At 38.4% G+C, this 20,666-nt stretch overlaps 1 protein-coding gene across 9 annotated transcripts in view; it reads left to right on the plus strand.

Moving 5' to 3' along the window:
• MYO5A (myosin VA) overlaps positions 1–20,666 on the plus strand; it is a 194,244-nt gene that overhangs the window by 130,307 nt on the left and 43,271 nt on the right. For all 9 annotated transcript variants that reach the window (XM_032621152.1, XM_032621156.1, XM_032621160.1 and 6 more), the window contains 7 exons: positions 203–442; positions 1,449–1,697; positions 4,357–4,450; positions 6,635–6,783; positions 12,509–12,622; positions 18,762–18,905; positions 19,144–19,197. In XM_032621152.1, the coding sequence (XP_032477043.1) occupies positions 203–442; positions 1,449–1,697; positions 4,357–4,450; positions 6,635–6,783; positions 12,509–12,622; positions 18,762–18,905; positions 19,144–19,197 (1,044 nt within the window). The remainder of the gene's footprint in view (positions 1–202; positions 443–1,448; positions 1,698–4,356; positions 4,451–6,634; positions 6,784–12,508; positions 12,623–18,761; positions 18,906–19,143; positions 19,198–20,666) is intronic.

The following is a 20,666-nucleotide window of genomic DNA, read 5'->3' on the forward strand; positions in this document are numbered from 1 at the left end:
ATTTCAATCACCTTTTAAAATAATTTTGTGCTTCCATATATTTGTGATAAATACAGTCCACATAATACATTGTTGCTTCAACTTTTATGTCTTTTCCTTTAGGTAATGTGTGGGTTCTCAGCCTGACATCCATAGGTTGATAGAGTTGAATATTGAGTCTAGTCCAGGGTCTGACGTTACTTGCACTTACCCTCTTCTGCAGATACTCCGTGAGCACAAAGCAGTCATCATTCAGAAGTGGGTCCGGGGCTGGCTGGCTCGCACCTACTACAAGAGGAGTATGCACGCCATCATCTACCTTCAGTGCTGCTTCCGGCGGATGATGGCCAAGCGCGAGCTGAAGAAGCTCAAGATCGAGGCCCGCTCCGTGGAGCGCTATAAGAAGCTCCACATTGGCATGGAGAACAAGATCATGCAGCTGCAGCGCAAAGTTGACGAACAGGTGTGCTTTAAACAGGAGTCCTGAAAGTGCAGCATGCCTAACAAAATCCACTGGGGTCATCTTCAGCATTGTCCCCTCTTGACTTTACCTTTCAGTCTTCGCAAAAAAAGTAAAATAATAATGGCATTAATGAATGTGGAAATAGTGACAAGCTCATAGGTAAGATTATAATTGCAAGGACCAAGGCAGGAAATTATTTTCGAGAACACAGACAGGTTTACTAGCACTCCAAACAGTTAGGACCGACAGTCATATTGTACTTTGTATTTTACAAAGCTCTTTCATCATTATCATTCATTTGTGTATAGTGTATTGTTCCTTTTAAAGATGAGTTGTTTAGCATTGAGATGACAAAAGAAGCAGGAAAATGTCCATGCTTCTTGGAAATCTGCAGTCTATTTGCAGAGATAAAAGTTTGATTTCTTAGAGATAGTTACCAAGTAATATTTTAGCACATGCAAATGATATAAAGGTAGTTAGTAATACATAAATGCTAAGGATGACAAAGAAAAACAGAAAACAGAATGAAATAGGATTCATCAGAAAGGTTTTCTGAGTGGGAAGAGGAGTTTCCAGATGGTAAACAAAGGGATTTGTAAGAAACTTGTGATTTTTGAGGCCATTTTATCATTCTTATGTATCACTAGCCGGCACATGGCTTTCAGTAGCACACTGATTTGTTTTCAAAAGCAAGTATAGATTTTCCTATTCCTGGATTAAGAATCAAGAAAGAGAATTTACTGTGGGAACTCACCTTGTGACTATGAGAAAATCACATCTATGTTGCTCATCGTGTAAAACAGAAATAATTGTGCCCATTCTCTCTTTGTATCGCTAAGAGGGTGCTGATGGTGTTATTTTAAATATTGTCATTAGTAATTTTGGTTAGACACTATATCAGCACTATGATGATATAGCATGAATACGATGAATAGGCATGGTTTTCTCACTAAATACATTTGTGGTGTGTATATTTACTTTTTGTCACTTATGTGTGTGTTTAAAGAACAAAGACTACAAATGCCTCATGGAGAAACTGACCAATCTGGAAGGAATATACAACTCTGAGACCGAGAAACTACGAAGTGACTTAGAACGTCTTCAACTAAGTGAGGAAGAAGCTAAGATTGCTACTGGACGTGTCCTCAGTCTGCAGGAAGAAATTGCCAAGCTCCGGAAAGACCTGGAACAAACTCAGTGTGAGAAAAAATCCATTGAAGAGTGTGCTGATAGATACAAACAAGAAACTGAGCAGGTAGGAGCTAATGTTCATATCCCCATCTACTCCTTCCACAAAGGAGTTGTGCTGTCATCTTGACCTGGCCCTTGTGGCTCAATATTGGTTTCAATCGAAGGTAAACACACATTTCAGTTGGTTTACTGTTCATTATTAGTGTTTCCCCCAAGCAGCTGTTCCATATGCTGGATGAGTACCTATAGGTCTTTTAGTAAAACCTTTTACTCTCCTAAAGCAGAGGCAAAGCAGTGTTATAAGAAGAGAAGTGATGGCCAAGAACCTACTATACACCCTTTTTCTTTGAATGAATAGATCTGTGTGGAGTGTAGACTCTTTTTTCTTCAGCAGGTTAAAGGTGATTAAGAAGTAAATCACAATGAACTGTCAGTAGCTGATAGTAGGGATCTTTATGGAAACCTGCATTAAGACTGTTTTGAGAAGTCCAACAGGAAAAAATCCAAATGTCTGCACACTGATCGTAGCCAAGAGCTGCTATGCAGATAGAACAACAATGCAAATGCTTACAGATTGACCAGTGCTTCCACACTACAAATTTGTATTAACTTACATCAAAACTTTATTAAATACAGAAAACACTAAGGTTCTCAAGCAGTAATGAGATGTATTGGTTAAACAAAGTAAAGATACCTCAACATAAGGCTTACTGGAAAAAAGTAATAGGTTTTCAGAGATTCCACTAGTATTACCATCTTTAAATGAAAACAGAGTTGACTGATGGCTGTAACTATGGCAAGAATCCCAATATGCTTTTTCCTTACTGACTTCTGAACCTTAACAGCAGCTTATACAGTAAGAACCTCGAAGGAACTTAGACACAATTCAGGTAGGATAGTGTAGCTAATAAAGTTGCAATCCTTCCATGGTATTCAGGGTCCTGATAAAATAATCCCTTCTATATCTATAGCAGATCTGGGCTCTGATCTGGAAACAGCAGTGCTATTAATATGTTACTTTGACATAGCAAGCTTGTTCTCTCAGAATTCAAATATGTATCCAATGGGATACTGTTGAGGTTTAAGATCTCTCTTGTGCTCTCTCTCTCTTTCTTCCCCATTTCCTGAGTCCCTGGAAGCTTTCCAAATTCCTCCGAAACTATAGAGAATTAAGCTTGGTAGGAGTATTCTTGTTTCCTTTTCAAAGTCAAGTTCATACCTTTCTCATCTGATAGAATAGTATACCTGAACATATTCAGATTTCTCCTTTCGTTTTATTATCTGCTGCCTTCACAAGGATAGCTGTAGGCACTACCATTAATTCTTTTAGATGGAGTGTGATAATGAGGAAGAATGAAAAAATTTCCCTGTGAGAGCTAGCTTTGTGGTCTGGAAAGCTACATTGCCAGTTAGCCTGACCAAGGAGCCTAGAAGGTCCAGCAGAACTGTGGTTCTTAAACAGGAGTGTATTTCAGAATATGCTGGAGAGTTTTTAAAAAGATACCTGCCCAAGCTCTGGGAGTGTGGGCCAGGCACATGTATTTTGAAAAAGCACCATAGGTGATTGGTTGCATACCCTGACAAAGAGCAACCTCTCTCAAGAGCACATAGAGAACTCAACCTTTCTACTGAGAGCAGACGTTAAGACCTTATCAGCACAGAGGGAAGGCACTAGACCATCAGAAGGAACGCCTTCTGGCCTGACACCGTGCTGTAATCTCAGTTCCCTGTTCTTCAGGGATCCTTAGTCAGAGAGCCCGCTTTCTCTGTCTCTGAACTCCTAAACTTTCTCTTTATTAGTAAAGCTGTTGCTTTAAGAGTCCCTTGAACTTATGCTTAGAGAAAGGAATTCAAATTTCACTTATAACAAGCACACATTCTATTCCAAAGGTGAACTGTATAAATTATGAACTTAGCAAAGTTTCCTTTGGTTTTGATTTTTGCTTCCTGAGAATCCTTATCCAACCAGGAAATAGAAAGTTAAAGGTCAATATTTTTTTATTATGGTAAAATATGCTTATATGTAACATAAAATTTACCATTTTAATCGCTTTAAGTGTACAGTTCTGTGCATTAAGTGTATTCACAGTGTTGTAAGGTCAATGCTTAAATGTGGAATAAAAGTTTACAACCTTGCAAAACTCTTGAAAGGAGATGAAAATGAAATTCTCTTTCTCAAGACAGAGAGCAGGGAGCTTCGGAAGGTCTTCAGTGAATTTCCAAAACCAAAATGCCTTTCATATTTTTCTTAACCTCTGTAATCTCTCTGCTTGAATCATGGGTACACATAAACGTTGCATTAGGTTGTTGGTGTGAAAAGGCATTATCATTGCTTCAAGCGCAAATGCTTACTAGGTGCCAGGCAATTGCTAAATGCTCAAGGTACAAAGTAAAACAATAACAGCAAGTCATTTTTGTCCTCCAAGAATTTCTAGTCGATCAGGGAAGTAAAAGTAAATCATTTATAAGGGCTATAAAGAGGCATATTCAGGGTCCTGTAGTAGCCCAAAGGAGAGACATGTAATTGGAGGGAGTTTCTGGGAAAGCTTTCTGGAGGGTAATGCTAGAAACAAGTTTGAAGGATGACCAGATATAACTCGGCAAAGAAGTGAGGCAGTGAGATGTGGAAGTAAGGAGTGACTGCTGTATGTATGGTCTTTGTATTCAGTATCGGGCTGCCTCTGTCTGTGGCAGCCATCTCAGTTTATTGTTTCATTTTATAGTTGGTATCAAATCTGAAGGAAGAAAATACTTTGCTGAAGCAGGAAAAAGAGGCCCTCAATCACCTTATCATGGAGCAGGCTAAGGAGATGACAGGTAAGCCTCATGTGGGACCAACCTACTGTACTCCAACCAACCTCAGACCAAAGGTTTATAAGTTACAACTTTGCTTAGACTGTCATCAGTAAATTTGCAGAGTTCTGGAGGCAGGCACTCTAAATATTTGGTTGAATTAGTTGGTGAACTTGTAAATCTGGTCTCCCTATGTACAAATATCAATTCATATTAGTCAGTATCATGGGACTTTTAAAAAAATTGTTCTCTATGTATGATCTATGGCTTATAGGAGTCCTGTTGTTTTAGGACCAATTCTTGAGCTAATATGTATATGAATATATGCATCTGTATATATTATTTATTTTGCTAAACCAATGGATATTATTTTCCTAAGATCAACCACTTTTTGCCACCTTAAAAAAAAAAGGCACTAGATGTGGACATTTATTTCATTTGCTGTTTGTAAGATAAATTAAAATGGTGATAATTTACAAGGAATCCACATGTACATAAACATGAGCTAAGAAAATATATATCTAAACTACAATAATTGGTGATAGAAATAAAAAGGAAGAGATTTGATTAGAGTGAAAATATATGAAAAGAATTGTATATCATATATCATCATTTTTGATGTGGTATTCAAAAAAGGAGTAAAAATTTTCTAAAGTTTCTGAAAATTTTCTAAAGTTTTGAGATGAGTTATCAAAACAATAATGTGTTATTAGTAATGAGGAAATTGAGGGGAACAAGTCTCTGTTTATGAGGGAAATTAACGAGGTCAGTTGTTTGAGTATTAAAATTTGGATGTCAGCTGGGGTCTCCAGATAGAGATGATGTGAAAGCAAATTGAGATGAAAGAGAGAGCCCTCTGTGGTTTTCCCCATACTGCCCCATTCCTCCCAATTAAGGGGAATACTATATAGAAAAGAGAAGAAAATCTGGAATTAAGCCTTACAGGATAACCATAAATAAGGGATAAGGTGAAGAAAAGGAGCAAGAAAAGAAAAGAGGGAAGGAGAAAAGTCATTGAAAACATGGAAAAAAGGAGGCTAGGATGCAGAATGCAGTGGAAAAATCCAGAATGATGAGAATTCTTGAAGGAAAATAGAAAATGTTATTTGATACTGAAAGATAAGAACAAAGACAATAACAGTGGATTTGCCTAAGGAAAATTTGTTGATAACCTTGGGCAGCTTCCACAAACTTGTGAGAATAAAAAGCAATTTACAGAACGTTATAGAGAGAAGAAGTTCTTTCATTCATTTATTTACAAATTATTAAAGCCCTAGGGTAGGGAAACACTGTATTGGACACCAGGGAGGCAGTTGTAACAAGACATTTGGCAGCCCTTGCCGTCATGGAGCTGACAGAGAAAGAAATGGTGAAGCAATAGAAGCAGGCAGGGCAGATTAAGATATAGCCACAAAATATGAGGGTAAAATGGGCCATAATGGTAGGAAGCTTAATGTTTATAAATGTGACTGGGTCAGCTCATTGAGATAAAACATAGAGCTGAGATTTAAGGCTTTTTTACTGTGCTTGATTTGCAATCAAGGGCTAGTCTCCGATCTCCAGATGATGTCCTATCTAAGTGCCAGCCCCTGGCAACAGAGAGAGTAGAGTGAGGTGAGTAAATGGAAAGGTCAGGTCCCCCAGCAGCACATAGGAGTGGTAACAACAGAGGACCAGGTGTGGGGATCTTACCTGATTAGAATCGAGGGAGTAATAGGACAACAAGGGAGCTCACAGCGTTGGGAAATTGTAAGACAGAACCTGGGGACTGAGATGAGTGGAGACACTCTGTAGAGTAGTACAGCTGGGTCCGCTGAGAAGTCGTTGTTCCCCCAGAGGCTTGAGGAATGTCTCTGACTTTTGGGACAAAAGAATTTTATGAATAGCCTGAAACAGAATAATAAAAAAATGTATACTCTAGTTACTAGACGATGGCTAGTGGAAGTTTATGAAGGATGTGCTGTAACCAATGAATGAACTAGTTCTGTTCATGGAACAATGCAATAGATGATGGTTGTTGTTATTAATAAATTATTCTTTGGTCATGGTATTTTCTCTTTCCCTACCTCCACTAAGATACTCTTCATAGATCATAGTGGTGCTAAAAGTAGAACCCCTCCCAAAGAAACTGGAAGTCAGTGTCCATGTTTGTATTCTTGCATTCTGTGGAGCCATCTTTGGTATGCTTTTCCCTCTCCTTTCTTTCAGAGACTATGGAAAAGAAGTTAATAGAAGAAACAAAACAACTGGAACTCGATCTTAATGATGAAAGGCTGAGATATCAGAACCTTCTGAATGAGTTCAGTCGCTTGGAAGAACGATATGATGACCTCAAGGAAGAGATGACTTTGATGGTTGTGAGTCAAATACTTTTGATTTTTTTTATATATAAAAATTTGAGGGCTTCCCTGGTGGTGCAGTGGTTGAGAGTCCGCCTGCTGTTGCAGGGGACACAGGTTCGTGCCCCGGTCCGGGAAGATCCCACATGCCGCGGAGCGGCTAGGCCCGTGAGCCATGGCCGCTGAGCCTGTGCTCCGCAACGAGAGAGGCCACAACAGTGAGAGGCCCATGTACCGCAAAAAAAAAAAAAAAAAATTGAAACATATGCAAAACTAGATAGAAAAGTAGAACGAACCCCCCTGTACTCCATGTATCCATCACTCAATCCAAAATGGTCAACACGTTTCTATCCCCCATTCTACCCTCCATCCCACTCCAGCCAGTGGATTGGATTGTTTTAAAGCACATCCCAGAAATCATATCACTTTTTTCATAAATATTTTGTAAAGTCAAACACTTTGAAGACTGGATTATAAGATAGTATAGTCAGTGTAGGTGGACTTTGTTTTATGTATTGAATGACTTAAAATAAAATTTGCTTATAAAGCAAATATTTATATAATCAAGTATTATATAGTTTTTGTAATTTCAAAGATATAGTCCTAGAAAAAGAAAATTCAGCCTCTATTTGTAATAAATTGTCTTATCTATTTCAAGGACTCTTCTGCATCTGCCAAAGTACATTTTGAACTTTTAATAGTTCTGCGCACCCTCCCTGTTCTACTTATCCTGCTATCAGGAAACAAAGAGTTCCCTAGCAATCTTGTTCCTACAGCTATCGGCCTTAAACGTAACCTAATGGCACAGATGGCCAGAAATGCTCTGAAATATCTGTTATAAAACACAAGGTAATTTGGAGGGGAGTGGCCAAGACGGCAGAGTAGGAAGACCCTGAGCTCACTTCCTCCCACAGGCACGCCAAGATTATAACTATTTACAGAGCAGCTGTATATAAGAATGACCTGAAGACTAGCAGAAACTATTTTATGAAACTAAAGATATAAAAGGGAACCTCAACAAGATGGGTAGGAGGGGTGGAGACACGTATAGTCAAGATCCACACCCCATGTAAATGACCCACAAACAGGAAGATAAACACAATTGCAGAGGTTCTCCCCAAGGCACAAGGGGTCTGAGCCTCACATCGGGCTCCCCAGCCTGGGGTTCCTGCACCAGGAAAACAAGTCCCCAGGCATCTGGACTTGAAGGCGGTGGGGCTTGTGTACAAGAGAGCCACAGGGCTGTGGGAAACAGAGACTCCACTCTTAAAGGGCATATACAAAATCTCACATGTCCAAGACCCAGTGCAGAAGCAATAATTGGAAAGGAGCCTGGTTCAGACCCACTTGCTAACCTTGGAGAGCCTTCCAGAGGGCATGAGGCCACTGGAGCTCACCCTGGGGACATAGACATTGGCTGCAGGCATTTTGGGGAGCTCCAACCATGAGGACACTGCTGCAGACAAGTTTCATTTTGGAGTCCTCCCTCTAGCCTATTAGGGCCAGAGGTTTACCTGCTCACAAGTGAGCTGGCACCAGCCCCATGAGCCCCCCATCCAGCCACCCTGGTCACTGACCCATCCATCCGTAACCTGGGACCAGCCTTGAGACACCCCCCAGGCTATGCAGCCTCTGCCACACCAGCACCCAAAGCCACCACCAGCCGGCTGGCAGTTATTGCACTAGGTAGGACCTGGAAGCCAAGCAGGCCGAGGGCCATCCCAATGTACCAGTGCATCCAAGCAGTGATCCCCACCACAGCAGAAGGGCCCATGCAGCCCACATAGGGGCACCCGTAGAGCATATAGATCTTGTGAGTAAAAGGATGGGCTGCTGGGGCCCATAGGATGTCTCCTTCATAAGGCCACTTCTCCAAGACTGGGAATCCTAAACAACCTACCTAATGCACAGAAATAAACACAAACAGTAAGCAACACGAGTAGATAGAGGAATATATTCCAAACAAAGGAACAAGACAAGACCCTAGAAGAAGAAGAACTAAACGAAGTGGAGATAAGCAATCTACCCAATAAAGAGTTCAAGGTAATGATCATAAAGGTGTTCAGTGCACTCGGGAAAAGAACGAATGAACATGGTGATAAGTTTAACAAAGGGAAAATATAAAGAAGAACCAAACAGAGTTAAGGAATACAATAACTGAAATTTAAAAATACACTAGAAGGAATCAACAGTAGGTTAGATGATACAGAGAAATGGATTGGTGAACGGCAAGACAGAGTAGTAGAAATCAACAATTCGGAACAGCTAAAAGAAAAAAGAATTTTAAAAAATGAGGATAGTTTGAGAGAGGCCTCTGGGACAGCATCAAGCATAATAACATTCTCATAGGGGTCCCAGACGGGGAAGAGAGAGAAAGGGGCAGAGAACTTATTTGAAGAAATAATAGCTGAAAACTTCACTAACCTGGGAAAGAAAAGAGACATCCAGGTTCAGGAAGCAGAGAGAGTCCCAAACAAGGTCAACCCAAAGAGGTCAACACCAAGACACATTATAGTTTAAATGGTAAAAATTAAAGAGAAAGAGAGAATCTTAAAAGCAGCAAGAGAAAAGCAACTAATTACATAGAAAGAATTTCCTTGAGACCGTAAGCTGACTTTTCAGCAGAAACTTTGCAGACCAGCAGGGAGTGGCATGATATATTCAAAGTGATAAAAGGAAAAAACCTACAACCAAGAATACTCTACCCAGCAAAGCTATCATTCCAATTTGAAGGGAAGATAAAAAGATAAAACAAGCAAAAGCTAAAGAATTCAGGACCACTAAACCTTTTAACAAGACATGTTAAAAGGACTTCTATAGGCAGGAGAGAAAAGGCCACAACTAGAAAGGGAAACTCTCACTGATAAAAGTAAACATACAGTATTGGTAGTAGATCAATCACATATAAATCTAGTAGGAAGGCTAAAAGACAAAAAAGTAGTAAAATAACCACAGTATGTAGTTAAGGGGTACACAAAACAAAAAGATGTAAAATATGATGACAAAAACACTAGTCATGGAGAGGGGACTGAGAATGCATGGTTGTTAAAATGCGTTTGAACTTGAGATCATCATATTTAAATAATTAAATATATTTGTATATGTATGTATATCTGTGTGATTGAACCTCATTTATTGTTGTTTTTATGAACTTCATTGTAACCACAAACATATTATAGATACATACACACACACACACACAAAGACAGTAATCCAAATATAACACTAAAGAAAGTCATCAAATCACAAGGGAAGAAAGCAAAAGAAGAAAGGAACAAAAAAGAACTACAACAACCAGAAAACAACTAACAAAATGGCAGTAAGTACATACCTATCAATAATTACTTTCAATGTAAATGGACTAAGTGCTCTAATCAAAAGACATAGAGTGGCAGAATGGATAATAGAAACAAGACAAATACACACACACACACACACACACACACACACACCTGTGAGAAACTTCAGTTCTAAAGACACACAGACTGAGAGTGAGGGGATGGAAAAATGTATTCCATGGAAATGGAAAGACAGCTGGGGTAGCAATAGTCAGACAAAATAGACTTTAAGACAAACACTATAACAAGAGACAAAAAAGGACATTACATAGTGACAAAGGGATCAATCCAACAAGAAAATATAACAGTTGTAAACATATGTTCACCCAACATAGGAGCACCTGAATACATACAGCAAATATTAACAAACATAAAGGAAGAGATTGACAGTGACACAATAATAGTAGGGGACTTTAACACCCCGCTTATATCAAAGGACAGATCATCCAGAAGATTGAAATTACATCAAGCATCTTTTTCCACCACAATACCGTGAGACTAGAAATCAACTACAGGAAAAAAAAACTTGAAAAAGCAAACACATGGAGGCTAAGCAAACCACTACTAAACAACAAATAGGTCACTGAAGAAACCAAAGAGTGGAAACAAAATGATTAAAATCTATGGACTGCAGCAAAAACAGTTCTAAGAGGGAAGTTTAATGGTGATACATGCTACCTCAGGTAACAAGAAAAATCTCAAATAAACAATCTAACCTTGCACCTAAAGGAACTAGTAAAAGTACAAACAAAGCCCAACATTAGTAGAAGGAGAAAAAAAAGATCAGAGTGGAAATGAAATAGAGACTAAAAATCAGTTTAAAAGATGAACAAAACTAAGAGCTGGTCCTATGAAAAAAATAAGCAAAATTGATAAACTATTAGCCACACTCATCAAGACAAAAAGAGAGAGCCCAAATAAATAAAATCAGAAATGAAAGAGGAGCGGTTACAGGCAACACCACAGAAATACACAGTATCATAAGAGATTACTACAAACAATTACATGCCAATAAAATGAACAACCTGGAAGAAACGGACAAATTCCTGGAAACATAAAATATCCCAATACTGAATCAGGAAGAAATAGAAAATATGAACAGATCAAATATCAGAAATGAAATGGAATCAGCAGTCAAAACTCCCAACAAAAAACATTTAAAGAAGAGTTAATACCTATGCTTCTCAAACTATTCCAAAAAATTGAAGAGGGAGCAGTTTCCCAACTGATCCTGTGAGGCCAGCATCACACTGATACCAAAACCAGACAAAGATGTCACACACAGAAAAAAAGAAAATTACACTAATGAGCATAGAACATACAGGTTGGACTGGGCTGAGGGGCTTTCAACTGCCCCTGGGGGCTGGCTTCCCTGTGGTTGCACAGATGGGTCTGCTCTCTATAAGCCTGGATGTTGGAAGGAAAGAGGCAAAAAGCTCTTTGTTGGCTTCTGGCTCTTTTCCTGCACCTGGGAAGGAGTAAAGGAAATTGGACAGATCCCAAAGCTCTTGGAGGCCTTTCTGAAGCTCTCAGGATTTGTAACCCTAGAAAATCCAGGCCACTGAACCTTTCCATGTCTTCTGCTAGGGGCACCCTAGGAGTGAGGGGCCCAAACCCAGCCTTTTTATTCCTTCTTCCTTCGAGTCATTCTCTAACCCCTTTTCCTATAGAAAGGAAGGGACTACAATTGCTTAACTTTTCTGTTCCCCACAAGCTTTCTGAACACTAGTTCATATGCCACATGCCTTAAAAGTGTCACCTGGACTCCCTGAATTAATAACCCAAGGATCTTCCCAGGATTCTTCGAGCAGCTTCCTTGCCTCTTCTGCACATTCATCCTTCCCACTGCTGACTTCAGAGATTCAGCTTCAGGCATAAAACTAACAGAAATTGTAGTCGCCTAAGTGGAAACTCCCCTCCCCTGACTTTTTTTTTTTTTTTTTTTACCATTTATGCCCAAATACGGTGCAGTAAAATGATTATGCTATCATTAAATATATCCTATGAACTTTTTGGTAGGTTTTATTTGATTGCAACATGGAAGTCAGTTGCAGTCCTTAGATGCTGAGGCATCATACCTATGCTTCACCCAGTGCGACTAGCCACTCACAACTTTAAAAAGCGGACTCTGCCAGTAATCACAGATGATTTTTGTTCGAGTATTTGGTTTTGTGACTGTGCTTGTCATGCCCTCCTGGTGCATCTTTCTCATTCTTTGAGGAGCTCCGAAGGTGACCCTTTTGTAAGAGTTTGTTAATACAACATGGAACAGATCGTTTGGGCATGAGAACATTAAGTCAGTGAGTGAGGATTAGAACTGAGTTAAGGTGGATGCTGTCTTAACTATGCCTAGTTCAATTATTTAATTATGTTGTGTTAACTGTAACTGCTTATTTGTCTTGCAGAATGTGCCTAAGCCTGGACACAAGAGAACAGACTCCACCCACAGCAGCAATGAGTCCGAATACACCTTTAGCTCTGAAATTGCAGAAACTGAAGACATTCCATCTAGGACAGAGGTACCTTTTAGACAACTATCAGTAAAAGTAAGATGTGCCCATGCTGTTACTAACAGAGAACACTTTCTTTGCAGGGAGGACCCCATTTGTCCATAAACGTAACATTTGTTTTATGCTGTTTATTCTTCATAAGTGACTTAAAAGTCCTTAATTAGCTGTGTACATACATACTTATTGCATATATTTTTTTGTCAATAAACATTTTAATTTTCATTTTTAAGGTAATTTTGAGGATCAGATTTTCCCTTCTGTAATTCCCTTTTACACCTTAACATGTTCTATGTGCAAAAAACATAGCCTGTCATGAATTTATTTCAGACTGAGGTAAATTATTTGAAAGATAAGCCCTCTGTCCTAGAATATTATAAATACCAATGCCCAGGAGTTTAGCAAAATTGCTGCCTGTTTGATGATAGTTTGTACCAATGTAATTCTCTCCCACAAAAATGCATGAAAAACAGCTTATAAATCTGCCTTAGTGTTTTGTGTTACATGGTTTGAAATCAAAATGACATGTTACTGTAACTCCAAGAGTACAGTGACTTTAAGTTAGATCATTCCCAAACCAATTCTCACATCTTCTTCAAATATGACATTAGTTTCTGTAATGGGTAATTCAGGCACAACTCTTCTATTTTTGTATCATATTCTGAGAGAATGGCCAAGTCAGAAATAGACTGCTTCTGACAGAACAGCTGAAAAAAAATGAATAATTCTTTCCTTTCTTGTCTTAGTTCCACTTGGGATGAAAAGTTTCTCCATCTCATTCTGTTCCTTTTAAAGAAAAGTGTCATATAATTGGACTCATACATAGGAGTGGGCTAAGTTGCTGGCCCAAGGTCACAGCTTGTAAGTGGCAGAGCCAGTATTCTAACTGAGGCCTGTCTGTTCAGAGCTCCACACTCTACCTCCTTGCACTCAGGGGTTCTATACTGCAGTTCTCCAGTCCCATTTCTGTCTACAGATAACGTTAGGCTGGCGATATTGATACAGCAGTACGACCTGTATACAGCAGGACAGAGGTTGTTCAAGTTACCTATTGTTGTGCAACAAACCATCCCTGACATTAGTGGTTTCAAACTACAGCAATTCATTATTGCTCACAGTTTTTTTTTAATTTCTTTTCTTGAATTTTTGAATTTTATTTATTTTTTTATACAGCAGGTTCTTATTAGTTATCCATTTTATACATATTAGTGTATATACGTCAATCCCAATCTCCCAATTCATCCTCCGCTCCCCCCACCCACTGCCGCTTTCCCCCCTTGGTCTTGGTGTCCATATGTTTGTTCTCTACATCTGTGTCTCTATTTCTGCCTTGCAAACTGGTTCATCTGTACCATTTTTCTAGATTCCACATATATACAGTTAATATACAGTATTCCACATATATACAGTTAATATACGGTATTTGTTTTTCTCTTTCTGACTTACTTCACTCTGTATGACAGTCTCTAGGTCCATCCACATCTCTATAAATGACCCAATTTCATTCCTTTTTATGGCTGAGTAATATTCCATTGCGTATATATGTACCATTCGTCTTCTTTATCCATTTGTCTGTAGATGGGCATTTAGGTTGATTCCATGACCTGGCTATTGTAAATAGTGCTGCAGTGAACATTGGGGTGCATGTGTCTTTTTGAATTATGGTTTTCTCTGGGTATATGCCCAGTAGTGGGCATTACATTTTTAAACTCAAAACTCTTATATGCTTTACCTAATTTTTACTAGTAACAGTTTTTGTCAGGGTCTCTATTCTTTTCAAGTTTTCTCCAGATTCTTACAGATTTGAGGGGAGGGGTAACCTTTTCATTTCTATTCTCACTTGTTTTCTGTCAAGTCTTTTCTCAAGTTAAGAGATAGATTAGAGTGGGATTTGGTACATTTTTCATCTTTTTTGAATAATGAAGTGTGTGAATTGTGCTCCAGAAATCACCTACAGATCTTGGATTATTGTTAGTGTCTGTCATGTGCACTGACCACCAACAGTAGGTCATACACTGGAAGCCTTCTCTCAATAATGAGGAAGGCTGTTGACAAGTAGTCATGCTTGTTTCTTGTGACTAAGTGCATGCATCTGAGATGTGGCTGGCTTTGGTTAGTGCTGTCTTTACCATGGGACAGACTACAGTAACTCTCTTCCTTGGGACTGAGTCCATAACCTTAGCCTCAATCTCTCTGTGTTTCAGTTTCCTCATCTGTGAAGTGGCAATGCTATTATTATCTTACTTTATAGTGATATTTTGAAGATTAAATGAGTTAATTTTTATAAAACACTTGTAGCAGTGTTGATACATAGTAAACTAGTGTTCAATAAACAGAGGTTTTTGCTCTAATAAACAGGCTTCCAGTGACCACCCTACAATTCTGACTGGGTGTGGCCAGGATCAGAAAGATGGAAATCTACACAACTAGTAATGGAAAAAGAGAGATTGATTATCAGAAGGGAAATTGTGCAGGACGTAACTTTGTACTTCGAATTACTTATGACTTGCAGGTTTGCATTTCTTCCTGCAACTACCTCTGTAATGGCCAGGTTTACAAATTGCCCCTTTCAAACTAAAGGAAAACTTTCAACTCCTATGTGTAATATTCCCAAGTAGCTCTTTTAGAATCCAGTGCCAGGAAAATAATGGGATCACTCTTGTTTATGAATTGATTTTTTAAAAATTAAAACAGATAAATTGTTTTGAAACACAGAATTCCGACCTTAGTCGTGTAATAATAGCAAAATTTGATGTAAAAATAAAAGATTAATGTCTCTCTAGTCACAAATCAGAAACCTGTGATTGTTTGTTCACAAGACACAATGACATCTCCATTGCTGTTTCTCTCTGAAGAACTCACCTGCCAGCTCTACTTGCCTTGGAGCCCTCCCACACTTCCAGCATCTTCGTGGTTTGGGGTTATTTTTTTGGAACCATTGCTTCTCCACGCTCTGTAATGCCCCTTTCTTAGTAGCCATTAACAAATTATCTCAGTTCTGCTATTGCTGTCGAGCTTTCTCATACCTGTCAAATCCAGGAAAAGCGTCACCATAACTTTCTCAGCTATTGTCAGCAGTAATTCCAGAATGACTGCCAAGCCTGTTGTGGTAATTTTGTGAACAAATTCTGTTATCTTCCTGATTTTCCTCTAATGAGAGACTGTTGCTATTTTTTAGATTAATTTTAAAGCTTCACTTTCTTGGAAAAGCCCTAGATGACAAAGTCCTAACAAAGGAAAGAAAGCAAAACAAAACCCCAGAAACTTCCCTGAGCCAGATGGCCCAAACTTCCTTCTTGCTTACGTGGTATAGAGAGGACAGTATCTCTTTGATTTTACGTGTCATTAGGGATAAGAATGGGCACCATTTGGAGCTCTCTTAATTACTAATCATTATGCCTCAATTTTTGCAGTTGTCAGATGTTCCTATCTATAGGTACAATGATGAAATATTATATTCATTCATAGAATGAAGGCTTCTATCATAGTGTGAAAAAAGGATCAAATAGTTAAAAGTTTTCAGGGATACATACACCATTAATAGAGGAACAAACATTAAAATACATAAGATAGAATGTTTACATTATAAATAAGCTAAAACATAAGTATTTGTGGGATGTATAGAAATGAATTTTCGTATGAATGAAATTCTGTAGTAATTTCATGCTCAGGGAAGATGTTACCTCTGTTCTACTAAGTCAGGACAGACTTTATGGTTAAGGTCATCTACCTAAACTTTTTGTTACTCTGAGCAGTGCAAAAGTGGACAGATGGACTTCCCTGGTGGCGCAGTGGTTAAGAATCCGCCTGCCAATGCAGGGGACACGGGTTTGAGCCCTGGTCTGGGATGATCCCACATACCACTGAGCCCGTATGCCACAACTACTGAGCCTGCGCTCTAGAGCGCGAGAGCCACAACTGCTGAGCCCGTGTGCCACAACTACTGAAGCCTGTGCACTTAGAGCCTGTGCTCCACAAGAAGAGAAGCCAGCACAATGAGAAGCCCATGCACCACAACAAAGAGTAGCCCCTTCTTGCTGCAACTAGAGAAAGCCCGAACGCAGCAATGAAGACCCAACACAGTCAAAAATAAATAAATAAATAAAAATAAAATTTTTTTTTTTAAAGTGGACACAAAGAAAAAGACCAGGTCTAACTAGTTTGTGGATAAATGACCCTGACAGCCTATAAATGCCCCACTTCTTAGTTTAGTTGATTCTTCTTAGGTGTCTTTTTAGAACTGGAATAATACTGAACTTAGCACTACCAAGAATTCACAAAAAATCAAAGATTGCTCATGAATATAAAAATTATTCAACCTCATCAAAAGATAAAGAAATACAAATTAAAACAATAATGAAAAACCACTATTGGTCTACCAGCTGAGCCAACTTTTTTTAATGATGACAGTCATTGCTGTTCCAGGCAAGTTGGTGGCTGCTGATGGAAGTATAAACAGGCTCAACCAATTTAATAGACTTAAAAACATTAATGTTTAGATATTTATGTACTAGGTTGTTTATTTTAGTATATTTCAATAGCAAAAAATTAGAAATAACCCCAGTGATCACCAGTAAGGTAATAGCTAAGCAAATGATGGTACACATGTCAATACAGCCATTAAAAATTGTGCTTTCAAGTATCATATTATAAATTTGGAAAACGATTATAATACGATGCTAAGTTTTAAAGACAGTACAAAATTATAATGAAAGTACTATTCCAGTTCTTTAAATTTATTTAAAAAAAGACTGGACAAAAATTGTGGGTTTTCTCTGGATATGAGATTATGCTTACAGCTCTCTTCTTTGTACTTTTCTTATTTCCTAAACTTATTTTGCTTTTATGTGAGGAAAAAACATTTTTTAAAAAATTGACAATTGGAAATATAAGATTTGCTGACCACTTAAGAATTATACTTCGATCATTTAATTAAATAAATAAGTTGTTGTTACCATTCTCTTTCTCTCTAACAAAAAGATGATCTTTATCCTCTCAAAATCTAATGATACAATTGTTTCTCTTCTTACCTCATTAAAAATTCAAACCCAAAGTAAAGAAAGTAAAACAATTATGGAGCCTCCAGAATTTCTATGATGGTGGTTAGGGGTTAATTATTTCCTTTTGCTTAGCTTTAGTTAGTGTATCTTTATTTATCCTACTAGTTCTCCCTGTGACTCTGTTTTAGAACCAATTGACATGCTTTTAAATGCTACTAGGTTATCTTTCAGTTTATTAAGTGCTGTATATATTTTGTTTTTTTAGTTTTCTCTCTGACATCAATATATTTATGCTAGCATCTCACCTTTTCAAAAATCATTTTTCCTAATTACAAAAGTAATACATGCTCATTGTAAACAATTCAAATATAGAAATGTGTGAAGTAGAAAATGAAACTTTCCCACAGTACCTCCCATTCTCTGAGATAACCTCGATGGCCTTCTAGATATTTGTATGCCATGTGCTAGGTATACTTAAAAGTCACGTGTATTGGGTTTTGTTTTTTTTAAGAAAAATGAGATACTATCCTGCAACTTGTTCATTTCACTTAATACTTTTATCTAGAACATATTTATCTACTCATATAGATCTACTTCATTATTTTTAACAGCTATAAAATACTTTATAGTTTGGCTATACCATAATTTATTTAAGCAACTCTCCTATTGACCAACATTTGAATTCTTTTTAGTTTTTTGCAATTACAAAAAATATTACAGTGAACATCTTTCCCCATATATTTTTGTGTACTTGTGTATTTGTGCAGGATTAATTCTTAAACATATATTGCTATGTTTGTCCTGTGTTAAAGAATATACAGACTTAAATTTTAATAAATACAGCTAACTTGCCCTTCCAAAGGGCCTACTTATAACTTCCACCAATATCTTATAAGACACTGTTACTAACACATGGCCTTATTAATCTTATTAGTCTTTGCCAACATGATAGGGGGAAAGTGGTACCTCGCTGTTGTTTAATTCACATTTCTCCATTTATTAGCTGGTTGGATGTGTTAGTTGTATATACTTTGGCCATTTATATTTCTCCTATAAGTTTGCCTGTTTCTCTGTTGAGCTGTTCATCATTTTCTCATTGGCTTGTACATCTTCCGAACCATCTTGACCATCTTCTGCTTTCTGGGGTTTAGGAGCCAAGCGAGAAGAAGGTGCCTCTGGACATGTCATTGTTCCTCAAGCTCCAGAAGCGGGTCACAGAGCTGGAGCAGGAGAAGCAGCTGATGCAGGATGAGCTGGACCGCAAGGAGGAGCAGGTGCTCCGAAGTAAGGCAAAGGTGCGCAGTGCTCTCCCACCCTAGGGCCATGGCAAACCGAGTTCTTCAGTTTCTTCTTTAATGGCAACTCAGCCCAGAAGTACTTTAACTTTAACCAAGTAGGTTTTGGTTCAAGTAGTGAGGGCTTAACTCTCCTCACTCTTTTCTGCTGAGCTAGGAAATATTCTAAGAGTAAAAATGTGACGATTAAAATATAACTACTTACTTATAAAGTTTTTAACTTTGTGTGTTTCCCTAGGAAGAAGAAAGACCACAAATCAGAGGTGCAGAACTGGAATATGAGTCACTCAAGGTAATGGGCAGTTTCAGCCCAAGACTTTGAATATCTTGTGGTGAGAGACCTGCTCAGAGCTTCTTTCTCTCAGAGAACATCCTTAAGGGGACCTGAGGCCCTAGCTTAAGGCTTATTCAGGCATTAGTTGTAGCCCTGTGTCATTCCCTTTTTAAAATTCTCTTTCATATAAGCTAGAGTTCAGTCTAAGCAGAAGCAGGAGCAGTAGCTGCCATTTGAGGCTGTAGAAGGTAGTAAAGGACATGGACCCAGGTGACGCACTGCCTGGGTTCAAATGCTAGATCTGCCACTGTGTGCAAATTCTCCTTTCTGTGCCTTGGTTTTCTCATCTATAAAGTGGGAATAATGATAATATGTATCTTATAGGACTGTCATGAGGATTATATGAAGTAATTCATGTAAACTGCTTAGAATAGTGCCTGGCACATCATAAGGACCCAACAAATGTTGGCTGCTGTCATTACCTTCATCATTTTAAAATACAAGCACTTTACACATTAGCCTTAATTTTTAACAACCATCCTGCAAGTAAGCATTTTAATTCCCATTTTATAGATGAAGCAATTGACACTAAGAAGTATAAGTAACTTCCCTAAGATGACCCCACTAGAAACCGACAGGAATGGAATTTGAACATTGGTATCTCTGGCTCCAAACCCCATGCTCTAACCATCAAACCCCACTGAAACTATGTGTTTGTAGAGAAAGACAGTTCCCAAGTATTAGCTCAGTGTTTCGAAATGTCCCTGGTCCATCTGCGTCAGCATGACCTGGTAATTTGATGGAAATGCAAATTTACGGGCCTCACACCAAACCTATTGAATCAGAAACCGTGGGTGTGGCACCAAGCCATCCGTCCTCCGGGTGATTCTGATGCACACTAAAGTTTGGGAAACATGGCATCAGAGCTTAGGTGTCGAAGTAAAGACATTCATACGTTTTCAGAAATAGCAATACGAATCTGATTACCAGTTGGTAGGAGACTGGGGATAGGAAGGAGCATTCATTTTCACGTTTGAATGGACTAATTCACGAAAGAAAGTGTTATACATTCTTAAACTAGGGGGAAAAAAGGACTTTAATTAGTCTTACTATAACATGTTGAAAGGTCTGATATGGTGCTATAAACCTAAGATTGCTTCTCTGGAAGAAATGGTAAAATATTTTATCTCTGTGTGGAAGTGTCTCACTTCCACTATCATAAAGCCTTAATGTCATGTGCTAAATAAATCAGCATGGTGCTTCTAAATGCCCGTCTGCTTCACTATTTCCCAACCAGTATCCTGTGACATTTGTATTTTAGGGTCAGTAAATAGAGTTTAGCGGCAGATCTCTATCCTGGGTTCCACTGCCGTTGGTTGAGCAGAGCCTACAAAGGGCAGCACTAACTGGTGATGGGAGGATGGCTGGTAGTATGTGAAAGTATGGAGATGGTAAAGGATGTGTATGTCCATCTAGATGACTGAAGG

The sequence above is a fragment of the Phocoena sinus genome, chromosome 2 (assembly GCF_008692025.1).
Source record: "Phocoena sinus isolate mPhoSin1 chromosome 2, mPhoSin1.pri, whole genome shotgun sequence".
Classification (NCBI taxonomy): Eukaryota; Metazoa; Chordata; class Mammalia; order Artiodactyla; family Phocoenidae; genus Phocoena; species Phocoena sinus.